We start from the raw sequence: 13,384 nt of genomic DNA on the forward strand, positions 1-13,384 counted from the left end.
TACCATATTGAAAAATATACTATTTTTGTATGATAATTATGGGTTTTGTATTTTATTTTAATAGAAGTTGATGTTGCTTTTGCAATTATCCATCAATTTTTTAAAATTAAACACTATCTACAGATTTGCATCGAAGCGTTTCTTATGATAGTGATTTTAATCACTGTCAGATTAAATCTATACTGGACCCTACTAGGCAATGTCTCTACTATGCCGCGACCCCACTGTGCTACCGTTTTTTTTTTTGTGCGGTTGTTTCTGTTATGAGAGTAAAAATAACATTATTATTAAGACATGTCCTTGTTTATTCGTAAACATAAAGCTGATGCTTTATGAGAGTTTACGGATTCGTCAGGTTGTTTTTGGCGTTTTTGCAAAATAATTCTTAATGTGTCCGTTCGAGCTATTGGTTTAAATTACAACCTTGTTTTATACTCCTATCTGCCCACTTGATTTGGCTGACGGTGTTGTATTCAAGATTTTCAAAAAATATTTTCAAAGCCGTACTTTCCAAAAAGGCTGGTAAAATTTTAATTTTTTCTTCGTCGATCTATTTATTTATGAATATTTATTATGGTCCTGGCTCCCTCGTTTCGCTTTAAAACAGGTCTATGTTTTCGTTTATTTCTTCTCTAAACTAACCTGGTTTAAAGAATGGCTTCTTACGGTACTAGTTGCCATCACTAGCTATGTATCTGGTGTGCAATACCGTAAAAGAATCGTTAAGAACGAAATTCTTCGACTACTACTGATAACGATAAAATAGTTTTATTCAAGGAAGCAGTATCGATCTTTAAAAGGGCGTATTAGTGTTCAGAGCACAATTTGTTTAAATTAGCTCCTGAGGTGTGTACACTATTTGATAATTTAGACACAAAAAAATCGAGAACGTCTGATCTTTTTCTGGGCGTCGTAGATCAGTGAGTAAACGAGAGAAGAGTATGAATTCTGTAGTTTAGAGTTTGAGTAAGGAGATTGAGTGTGTTTCCGCGAGGGTTATTCGTATGAAAACCCCAGTGTATGTTTTTTGCATTAGTTGTAACACAAAACAGCCTATAAGGAGTAAGCGTACAGTAGTGTGGGTACGAAGACGACAAGTCTGCTGTCTGGATATTCAAGTGCGTATCATCATACAAAAGTTACCGTGTTCGGCTGACAATAAATTATGGATAATAAAATACACAAGTCGAATGCATAAGCTGCACATTAAAGCCTACCTCATAATACCAATTAAACATATTTACTGTACGTTAGTCTTATTTAATAATTATAAAAATAAATACGAAACTTACACATTGATAGTCAAGATACTCTCGCAGATATATTTTATTTTTATGTTCAGTTTTTTTTCTTAACAAGTTCAATTCGTTTATTATTTTACTTTCTAATAAACGTCTTTCCTTTTCCCATTGATAACTCAACGAAAGTCTTTCTTTTTCCTTAGATTTAAGTTCTTTCATTGCCGTCCTATAATCTTCCATCTCTTTTGAAAGTATTTTCTTCATCTCTAGTTTTTCAGATAGTTCTTTTTGAATTCTAAAAATATAAAATAATAACTACTTGTTATTGTCAAAGATAATCACAAACGATTTTGAGGTAATTATGACACGTTCGTAGAGAAAGAGATGATTAAAAATAAAAAAATAATTTTTAATATGATACGGTTGGGTTGAGTTAATATGATACTCTCACGTGCCGAGCACAAAAAAAAAACAGAAAATAGACGACACAGGATAAAAAGTTTGCTGAATGGCATCGAGCCGTTTATTTGAATAAAATCGTAAAACAAAAACAAAAGTTATAATAATTTGTACAATATGGTATACTACCGATGTCTTAAAGTAAAGCGAAAAGTAAAAAACTCTCGTTCGAAACGGACGACTTGTTGGATTTGTTGGTGTCACGAAGATGACCGACTGAACGTGTTCATGCAGCGGGTATTGGATGCTAGGCATTTGTTGGCATTTACACCACGACGATGACGGGTGTGTGTGACGGGCTGGTTTTGCAATGGAGCAGTGGCTGAGATAGAGCTGACACGACCGCGGGGTGTCATGCGCAGGTGATAACGTCGCGACTGTGTCGAATATTTTGAAAGTGGCAGGTAAAAAGTTTATGAATAATTTTTGGTTTTTATTGGAGTTAAAGGGGTTATAGAGCCACATAAAATCTACGCTAATGGCACCCTCTTATCAAAATATCTAAGATCTGCTACATTTCTAAACAAGCAAAGTTTTCAACTTAAAATAGTTTACATATTATGTTTACCTTTTTTCTTGTTTAGCGATGGCATTGAGGAACACTATTTCGTCTTTTTCATCTTTCTTAGCTTGTTTAACATTAAGTTTTTCTTTGATTTTATCTAATACATTTTGTTTTGCTTTTATTATCTGTAAAATAATTTCATATTTCATAAACCAACGTGAGTTAATCATATATATCATTAATTATTCACCTCCATTTCTTTTAACATTCTAGTTTTGGCGATTTTCTCATTAGATTCAGCAATAATTGCCGTTACCGCATCATCGTCTTGATTTTCTAATTCTCGAGCAATTTTTTTTTTAGTTGCCATTTCTCGACTTTCAGATAAACTTTTTAGTGCATTTTGTTTTGATAATTGAAGCTAAAATAACATAATTTATCTGCAATTTAAATATTTAGAAAGATTGAAGGAATAATGTTGTGGCACCGATATTCAAAGGTAAGGGAGACATATAGGAATGTGGAAATTATGGAGGTATAAAGCTATGAGTCATAGTATGAAGATATTTGGAAAATGGTAATAGATAAGAGAAAAAGAAATGAGACATTGTATCTACAAACCAGTTTGGATTTATATCCGGAGAAAGCGTATGAGAATACTGAGAAAGTTTTTAAAGTTGGCTTGAATGGGAAAAACGAGTGCCGAAAAAGTACATTGATATAAAAAGGAGGATATGTATAATGGAATTTGTACCAGTGTGGGAGTAGTAACAGAAAATTTTAGGGTGAGAATAAGAGTGAGTCAAGGTTCTGCTTTAAGCCCTTCCTAGAGAAATACCGATAGAGAGGTATCGTGGTGCATGTTGTTAGTTGACGATATAGTGTTAATAGGAGAAAAATAGAGAGAAAAATAATCAAAAGCTAGATTGTGAATGTGTGGTGATTATCTCTTAAACCAAAGGATTTAAGAATAAGTTGGAGTAAGACAGAGTATATAGAGTACCAGTTTGACAAAGGAGAACACGATGTAGGTGAAATGAGGAGATCAGTGACAATAGGCGAGGACGTGATAGGATGCTGGGTAAGTTTCAAGTGTTTAGAACAAGTTGTGCAAAAGAACGGTGGTAGTATTGGCGAGGGCGCAAGACATGGGATTAAGTGCGGGTGGTTCATCGATTGGATAGAAGCGTCTGGTGTGCTACGCGATAAAAGAATTCCGACGAAGCCTAAAGTATAGTATCACATTTTAATACACGTAATACATATACTTAATAAAAAAATATATCACCAAATCGGTGTTCCCCCGTGAAGAAGACGAATAAAAAACCAACGCCCTCACGCGAGATTTAACCACCCTCCATAAAATGAGTTCATGTTTATGGCATTCCATAAATCGCTCACGTAAAGGATTCCAATCACATTGACCAATCAAATACGAAAAAAATATTTCACGAATCTCACCAGAGATCGCTAAACTGGTTTTGCGGGCTATAAAAGGCCATTTCCCCTAAATTCGGGTGCTCTGACGTGCTCTCCTGCTCTCTGTTTGTTTCGGTGACGATTCTACTGCGACGAGGGTTACAACTACGCACGACTCTGCTCGTCTCTGTGCAATTCTCGGTCAGTACACACACACGCGTGGAGTCTGAGCGATATATACTTGGCTCTTGGTTACAATTCTAAATAATAATCAAATAAAATAATAGAATTCTATATGAAATCCACACAATTTTTATATTCCGTGTTCCTAATCGCTTGGATTTAGAAGAGATATTATACATATTATTTTCAGTCGAATACTTTTGGCGATACAAATATTCTAACACACATAAAATATTGGTATTTATTTTTTTATATATATAGACATATAAAAATCATGTATCAAAAAATACATGATTAAATTGCATTGTGTTCTATTACTTATTGAAACGCCACGACCTGGCTGGACAGAGTACTAGCACAATAATATCGTAAACAAAGTTTCAACTAATTTTTAAACGTTCTATATAAAATAATAATATAGCGCGGTCAATCGGAGTACAAGGATACTAGTGTAATCTACTGTGCAAAGAATTTAAATTGAAGTCGCATCTACCCTAGATTATTTTTTGAAATAATTGGAAATAGTTTTCTTGCATAAGACAGTTATGTTGTTTAGAATTTGTTTATTGGTTTTATAAATTATTAAAATTATAAATGCGTTAGTATGAAACATTAATTACAAGGCCAAAGAGTACACCGTATAAATATACAAAAAGGGTTTACACAAAATACTAAAAGTGTAATAAATTTAATTTTCACCTTAAACACATTTAATATAGGGTTATACTAGAGAATTATTTACACGTGAGTTAATATGTATTAATGATATCGAGTAATTTCAAGTGCGTATTTATATACGCACGCACATACAAACTGCTAACGGTGACATAAACTACTACAACGGGATATCTGCTTTATCGGAATAATTACAGGCAAGTGAAAACATATATTTATGTAATAAATCTATAATAATATATTCATAATTAAATAGAATAATCGTATAAAAAAATACGATACTCGTGATTCATACAAATTCGTGTGAATACATTTTTTTGCAAGGGCTAAATAGTAAACTTTCATCGATATTTCATCTTACTCATATACAGGGTGATTTTTTTATCATAACCCACTCAATTATTCACAGAATAAATATATTTAAACATTTTTTTTTTTTGATTATCTTTAGTTACACATTATTCTTGAATTATTAACTATTTAAAACTTTTTATGTTCATCCCTTATGCCTTGTAAGGGTGTCAACTTTGTTTTTTTAAATGGGAACACATATTTTTAATTTAATAAAATGTTTGGGTTTTTAATTCAATAGTAAATGGCATTTGAATTTTTAGTATAACTTTATTTGTTTATTAGATATAAACATTTAAAGTTTCAAATTTTTGACTTAATATATATGTATAATACACAAGGTATTACAAATACAGGTAGCTAATTGATTTTTTATGACATCAATATTCGCAGGTACACAGAATTGTTATTATCAATGGTAGTAAGGCATATTGTTGTGAGTTTATAAATACACTAACTGATAATACAAAAAGTATATCTATTGATAGTCATAATTGATAATAAACAATCCGTGACTATGACTGCAATGTCATAAAAATCCAATTAGCTACCTGTATTTACAATCCCATGTGTATTATACATGTATATTGACTCAAAATTTTGAAACTTTAAATGTTTATATCTAATAAACAAATAAAGTTATATTAAAAATTCAAATGCCATTTACTATTAAATTAAAAACTCAAACATTTTATTAAATTCAAAATATGTGTTCCCATTAAAAAAAACAAAGTTGACACCCTTACCAGGCATAAGGGATGAACTTAAAAAGTATTACATAGTTAATAATTCAAAAATAGTGTGTAACTAAAGGATAACCAAAAAAAAAAATGTTTAAATATAATTATTCTGTAAGTAATTGAATGGGTTATGATAAAAAAATCACCCTGTATATCAGACGTGTTTATAAAGACATACACGCCCCGAGATCCCTTTCCATTTCATTTTATTATAGTCACTGCTCAATACCTCTAGCCGCTCTTGCTTTCTTTATACCAAATAACCGTCACGGCCAATACTATGCTTTCCTTTCCGTTGTTATTCACCCTTCTTTATACTACCCTATCCTATCTTTTTCTTTATTACGCACTTCTTATTTCTTTTGTTTATTACAAAATATAAGTTCTGTGAATCTATAGCGAGACCAACTACGATAATGTACGGTTCAGAGTGTCGGGCGGTCGATAAGAAAGTAGAGCAGAAAATGAATATAGCAGAGATGAGAACGCTTATAGACGGACGAGTGGAGTGACTATAGAAGATAGGATAAGGAACGAACATATAAGAGGGAGTATAGGTGTAGCGTCAATCGTAGATACGATAGGGGAAAATAGACTTAGACGGTACGGTCGGGTTATGAGGAGAGAGAAATCGGAAACTGTAAGAACAGTTATAGAAATGAATGTTGTAGGAAGACCGAAAAATAGACGGAGGGTTGTTATTGAATGCGATATGCGGACGGTCGATGCGGTAGATCGTATCGAGTAAGAGTTTAAGATAAGGATGGCCGACCCCGAGCAGTCGGGATTAAGTCGTGGGAAAAGAAAGAAAACTACTTTTTCTAAATTTTATATAAAATTAAAAGTTAAGCTTTTCATTATACATAAATAAAGGACGAATCGTTAAAATTCATCTTTCGTTTAGTGTAAAATAATGATTTTCTTACGAAAACGAATATAGTTTTACTGTTTTAAGAATCATAATTAATTTTCAATTAAATAATTTAATATATAATATATTATGTATAAAATATTTTTAGCTTCCATGCGAAGCTGAAAAGTATTAGTTTGTTATTACTGTTTTTAACCTTAGCTTTTCTCTTTTCTGTTTCCTCTTTTATTTCCCTAAATATCCGCAACAATTCAGCGTTTTCATATTCTTTTTTTTTAATTTCTTCTTCTGCTTTTTTATTTTTTATCTTTTCAAGCCTTATTTAAAAAAAGTATTTAATTTTTGAGCGTTAATATTCGATATATTAATATATTCTATATTTGAGAATATTGATTACGTACTAAATTCAAATATAAAACAACAAATATTTAATCTAACACAAAATACTAATTTTGTGATTTGATGACTTCTCTAGGGTACAGAAATATACTTGTGTTATAATTATTATTAGTAAGTATACTCATAAAAATGTCGATTACAATTAAAATTAATCAAAGAAAATTAACGGCTAAAAAAAATACTCAGTCATCTTTAAAAGTTCATGAGTATTATCTTAATAAATAAATCAAATAAGATTATTGTGTACTAGAAAAAAACGGGTAAGGTACTAACGTGTAATCATGATACGATCAATTTTTTTTACCACAATTGTATTATCAATTTGTGGCCAAATTACAATATATACATTATTATATATTTGTATAAATAAATATATTTAATTTCACAAATTCTACTTAAACCAAAAATATTTTTTAAATAATTCATATTTATGTAAAAATATATTTTATTATCTGACAATTTTTTATTTTAACTAATGACTTATCAATTTTTAATTCGAATAATTACTTATTTAGAAAATAACTTTTCAATTATCTTACTCGTCAATAATAATTTTGTGTCTAGCGTACTTCTCTTTTGATTGTTTTATTTTATTATTCCAAAGTTCCTTTTCATATTCATTAGCTTGTTTCCTTTGTAAATCAATCATTAGTTTTTCTTCTTCTAACATTTTCTTTTTTTCAGAATTATTAAATTCAATTTGAAGTTTTCTTTCTCTAAGAACCTTCAGGTTAAATACAATTATATACATTTTTTATTATATACATAATAAAAAATTTTCAAATTTGTTTAACATCATCGGACCTCTGCATGTTGTATAGCACTATTGAGCATTTTAATAGAATCCATAGCTTTCCATCTATGAACACGAGATTTTTCAACTATATGTTCCCTTTTTTCTAATATTTTACGTTTTATTTCTTCGTCTCTAATTATTTGTTTAGTTTCTAAATCAGCTAAAAGTTGTTTTCTTTTATCCAACTCTCTTCTTCTTTTATTCTATAATGATAAACAATTTTATGAATTTGTCAACAATTTATTTAATAAACTATTATTTCTATATTCAATATATGTAAAGAAAATAGTTTTAATACCAACACTGTTGTATCCCAATTTTTAGTTAATTTTTCAGAGATAGCTCTTCTTTCATCACTAAAGCTCTTAATTTCTTTATTAGCCATTTCACTATCGATTTTAACGGTATTAAGTTTGTTTAATCTTTTCCATTCTTCATTTTGTAATATCAATGAACGGTTAGCCATCTTTTTCTCTCCAAAATACATTAATTGTATACAATTTTTTTTTTTAAATATACTCGTTAAAAGAGCAGTTGTTATTAAATGAAACCAAAGATCAAATTTTAATTTGGTATAAATCAATTTTCAAAGTAATTATTTCCATACGTGGTAGTTGAAATTAAATTTGTCAATAAACATGTAACTATTAATATCTATGGAAATTAATGTATTTATTAAAATTAACAACCCTTAGTTTTAGCCTTTATATTAGTATGAAAATAACTAGTGATCAAATAGTAAACAAATAACTTATTTTGCTATTTAGACTTTTAACAATGGAAAATGGAAAATTTAAGTATAATTCGTTTAGAAAACGATCCAGTTATTTAAAATCTAAATCAGAATAGACTTTTTAACTCGTAACATTCCATTCAACGTCATTTTCCAAGGTTTATGTTGTATAAAATTATTAATCTCAACATCAATGAGAATATTTGATGGCGTTTTTTATATACGTCATGTAGTGCCCTAAACCTTAATGAGAAAATTAAAACGGCATTAAAAGTTTCAAAGTCGTTTCCATCGCTTTCAGTTGCTATGATCATTCGCTCTTTTAGTATGTCTTACATTTATACGGTTAGGAATCTCGTTTCCGAGTGGATCAATTTACACATTTAATTGGTTTACGTGATAGATTATAACATTTTAATGAAAACAATCGATTCACCTTTAAAATGTAAAACGATATTTATTCATGCATTAGATTGATTTTACAATTACATTTAACGTATTAAATTTCACTGTCATACAATTATAAAAAAGTTATTTTTAAAATAACTATTAACAAAATGTAATTATTGTTTACATTTTAGCCTAAAAAAGATTATTCGAGCAAAAATACGTGAAAATGTAAGATATTTTTAATTTTAATTATACATATTATTAATACTGAGATTTATAAAACATCTTTTTTCTTTTCATTACGTCTCATAAACTTGCTGAAAATTTCTTTGTATTCTGGTTGCGTTTTGCATAAATCTGGAATTAAATATTTTCTGTTCTCCAAACTTTTTGCTATGTTAATCATAATACTTCTTTTTGGGTTAATAACTTTAACTGGTAATCCTAGTAACGTGAAGAAGGTTATGTATCCACTTAAAAAAGAAATGCATAAATTAAAGCCATTGGGGGTAAATAGTATATCAATAGGTTTGTCATCTTCTTTTAGCGTATTACTAGATGCCGGATCCAAAAACGATAATGCAAGATCCCATATTTGAATAGTGTTTTCTGTAAACCATTAATCAAATAGTGTATAAGCTTTACATGCACAGAGCGATCGGTTTATCATAAACCACTTGTTACTCGCAAAATAAATACAATTTTAGAAAAATGAAATTTGATTTCTTTCAGTTGGTTATATTTTAGTTATTTTTCAGCTAATAATGACTTTTTAGTAGTATTAAGCATTCTAAATTAAGTAGTTCGAGAGCAACACATCAATAATAATTAATGACGAGATATTTCGGTTAAAAACAAGAAAAAAAGGAAATAAATAAAAATTAATTTAAATTAATTTTCATATTAAATAATAAATTACAGATTCTTTTTAATATAATATTTATTTTATGTGGACTGTATAATCATTTAAACAATAAACAGTTTTAATTTTTACCCACTGCCGGAGTGCTTGGTAGTTGATGAATGTTGCAGCGGCATACATGACAGGACGACCAACACCTATCGCGTCCATTGGCGTACCGGATGGATATGCATTACCAAACTGGTGAATAAGCGATCTTCGAGTGTATCACACTGGCATCGAATATAACGGCAGCCGATTACTTCCAGTCGGTCAAACCAATAGGTCACTGTGACAATTAGGATATACGGAAGGCAATAACAACTCAAAAGTTTATTGTGTGGTGAATCGTTTACTCGATAATTGCGGTGACAACTCAAATTCGTCTAAAAGAAATAACTGATTTTATTGCATCTAATACGGCCAAACAAACGAGTTCGTATACTCTTCGCCCACGTAGGTATGAGAATAACGTCCAAAGTACTGGTCCGAATTAATTGTCGACCTGTCGTTTATTTTATTAGATAATATGATTGCTACTGTTAAAAATAACGCACCGTCGAACTGTTTGTACAGAACTAGAAAATACTTTATGATTAATAAATTGAAAAATACACGGAACTAAAAGAAACCAATAAAAAAATTATTTATAATTACAGAGATTCATAAAATAATTCATGATAAATGTATCAGTATTTTGAATATTGTTCTTATATCTAGGCGGAACCGAAAGTACGGTCGGGAAATGACTAGTGATAAAAATAGCACTCTATTCTCATCTCCAGTCATTACTTTATATTGTTGATAAAACATCCAAGGCACAGGTCCAAATATTGTTATCGACTGACATTTTCTAAATAAGATAATTTTTTAAGATTGTTAAATGTACTATTTGGTGTACATTTAATATTAGCTATGTATGTTACCGTTTACTCATTTGACATTCTTATGAGTTATAAAGGATAGTCCTAAAAAGTCATTATTAACTGAAAAACAAACAACTATGTCTAACTAAAAGAAATCAAAACCTTTTTCATTTTAATTACCAAAGTCAATTTTACTGTCAATTATATGCGATGCAATTATTTATCGCATTTTTCTTAATGCTTACCGACAATAGATGCAATAATTGTAGAATGAACTGGACTCCAAATAGCCTTTTCAACTTGTCTTTGACAATCTAAAGTTAGCACTGGCTCGGAAAGTTTAAACCCAACCCAAACGTTAATGGTACAATCTCTACCGGTAGACAAAAATATTGTTTTGCAATGAGGCGAACATTCCAATGATAGAATCGGCCCGAAATGAGCTTTTAATTTCTTAATGTATTTATTTCTAAAACTATGATAAGAACATATATTGATATGACCACTACTGGTGCCCACAAAGTACGTTCTATCGTCAAACTCCATAAATCTCGTTGCGCTCTGATATCTTTCTAATTTAAATTTGTTATCTACATCCGTAGAATCGTTAGCGTTTCTATCGTTGTAGCTATCGTTTTTATCATCGTAGCTATCATTTTTATCGATTTGAATCAATTCTTTTTCTTCGAAAGAATTATGAATGTATGAATAACTAGCTACTCTTCCGTTTCCGTCACATGTAACCTGAGACGTCCGAACAGAAATGTTTTTAAAAAATCAAAAGAATCATACTACAATTATATAGTATTTTTATGAACCAATATTGTACTTACTAAACTTTCGGAAGCCGTTACATCGGATAACTGAATGCCGACTCGGTAAGTCCAACACAAGTCTAAAATAGGATCGATTCCTGCGAACTGAACAGATTTATCGAAAATAATTTTCAAGGGCCCGCTAGATATGTCTATTATTAAAACGTTTCCACAAAAAAATCCTATTGCAAGAAAGTTGGGTTTTTCAAAAAAGAATCTCAAACACGTAACCGATTTATTAAATGTATAGTATCTAAAAAGTAGTATTTATAGTATCAGCAATATTTGTTCTCATTAGGCTCAATAGGGTGTATTAAAATATACTACTAACCTTTCTGGGTTTATTGGATTTTTGATACTCCAAATTGCTACAGCTCCACATGTTTCTTGAAAATGATAATAAAACTTTCCATATCCGACAGCTAAAAGATGATTTGTGACCATATTCCAATCAATACATCGAGGTGACGAATTTTTGTTTATTTTTTTTTCCAATAAACATTCATAAACCAATACAAGTTTGTAATTATCAAACGAATTATTAGTGGAAGGCCTTCGAGGAAATTCTTCATTCAAAAACAATTGAAGTTGTCCCATTACATTACTGGCTAATGTGCGCTCCATTATCATAGCACTAATAGAAAATGCCTCAGCATTTAAAGATGGTTCTTTATGAGGTTTTATATGAATATCAGACAATATAGTTGATAGTATTTGTGTTTTTTCGATCGATTGTTCTATTTCTTCTGCTTTGTCGTATTCGTAAATTAAATTATAAACAGATACTTGTGTCCCAGATGTATTTGATAACAATGATTGGGTTTGGCTTTCTTCGTCGTCTCTTTCCATAAGTGTATTAACAGTTTGTGTACTGCACTCGACCATAGTTTTTGACCCTAATACAATTTCTGCGTATCTACTTTTCTCTTGTGAGAATTTTTCATAATCGCCATCACTAATAATTAATTCTATAATTAATACGAGTTATATTTTGATAGTTATTTAATATACGTTAAAAACTAGAATCAATAAGTACCCTTCTACGACTATACTACTGCGCATTTGTAACAGAAAAATTGTGTCACTCTCGGATAATTCAATTTCATAGCCCATTTCAATAGTTTCTTGTTGATTTATCATATCTGGCCCAGAATCATAAATAGTTTTTCTACTTTGATTGTGATTATGTTGAGAAAAAATTTCCTCAAGTAAACTTTTAGCCGCATCTGTCGAACCATGAAGAAAGTAATCTATACTATATTCTTCTGATTTTACATTTGACATTTCTTTTATGAAATTCATTTTTCCTTTTAACGCGTATGAACTCGAGTCTTCATTTTCTATTCGGCTATATTCAATACTTTCGAGAGGCTCGGGAGTTACATTTTCATTATCGAGATAAAAATCATAACTATGAGATTCGACGGAATTATTTCCTGCTTTAGGGTCAAGTAAATTTTTGGTGGTTGGTTTCAAAACTAGTTTAGGTAAAGAAATGCCTTGACTATCTCTTACTCGAGTTTCACTTGTTTTCATTTTAAATCTTATAAATCGATATGATTTGTTTGCAGAAATTATACGCACAGTTTAATATGTTTAATTTGAATAAAAAACTGTTAAAAATATACACTAACACTAGAATATATTAACCAGTATATTATGTATAACTTAAAATAATTATTTATGAATAAATATTAGAGACAATAATCTTTCTCTTGGTATAGTTTTTTTTTAATGTTTTGAAACGTCCGAACAATTTTTCACCTATATTGAAAATTAAAAATTATAAAGCGTTCTCTGCAATTAAAAATAGCGTTCGACATCTGTCGTAAGTAAATAACTTATGAAAGATGATATTATATTTTGATACCATACAAATATAATATACTGGTTATTTCAGCCTGCTGAAGAGAGTTAGCGATCCAGCACACGGTCATTTTTAGTTAGTAATACTGGATACGGAGCAATACCCACTTGTACCATTGTTTTCAGCAGCTGTTGCTGTTTTCAATACATTTTAATGTTTCTGTGATTTTAAAA

The 13,384-nt window shown here is 30.0% G+C and overlaps 2 protein-coding genes across 2 annotated transcripts in view; both read right to left on the reverse strand.

Annotated features, from left to right (window-relative positions):
- Nucleotides 1-8,105, reverse strand: part of LOC126897947 (centrosomal protein of 112 kDa-like) — a 9,258-nt gene extending 1,153 nt beyond the window's left edge. Inside the window, exons 1-7 of the mRNA XM_050671896.1 lie at nt 7,938-8,105; nt 7,648-7,842; nt 7,409-7,567; nt 6,641-6,754; nt 2,456-2,626; nt 2,269-2,390; nt 1,293-1,536 (exon numbers count right to left, since the gene is read on the reverse strand). Coding sequence (XP_050527853.1) covers nt 1,293-1,536; nt 2,269-2,390; nt 2,456-2,626; nt 6,641-6,754; nt 7,409-7,567; nt 7,648-7,842; nt 7,938-8,105 — 1,173 coding nt within the window. The remainder of the gene's footprint in view (nt 1-1,292; nt 1,537-2,268; nt 2,391-2,455; nt 2,627-6,640; nt 6,755-7,408; nt 7,568-7,647; nt 7,843-7,937) is intronic.
- A 2,658-nt stretch (nt 8,106-10,763) lies between these two features.
- On the reverse strand, nt 10,764-12,880 carry LOC126897948 (dynein axonemal intermediate chain 4-like). The gene is made up of 4 exons (XM_050671897.1): nt 12,430-12,880; nt 11,676-12,312; nt 11,363-11,597; nt 10,764-11,273 (listed from the first exon to the last, which is right to left on the reverse strand). Exons 1-4 carry the CDS (start codon nt 12,878-12,880, stop codon nt 10,764-10,766), a joined length of 1,833 nt encoding a protein of 610 aa, XP_050527854.1.
- Nucleotides 12,881-13,384: the final 504 nt, after the last annotated feature.

This window comes from Daktulosphaira vitifoliae, unplaced genomic scaffold, assembly GCF_025091365.1.
Source record: "Daktulosphaira vitifoliae isolate Bord-2020 unplaced genomic scaffold, ASM2509136v1 Scaffold_2, whole genome shotgun sequence".
Lineage (NCBI taxonomy): Eukaryota > Metazoa > Arthropoda > Insecta > Hemiptera > Phylloxeridae > Daktulosphaira > Daktulosphaira vitifoliae.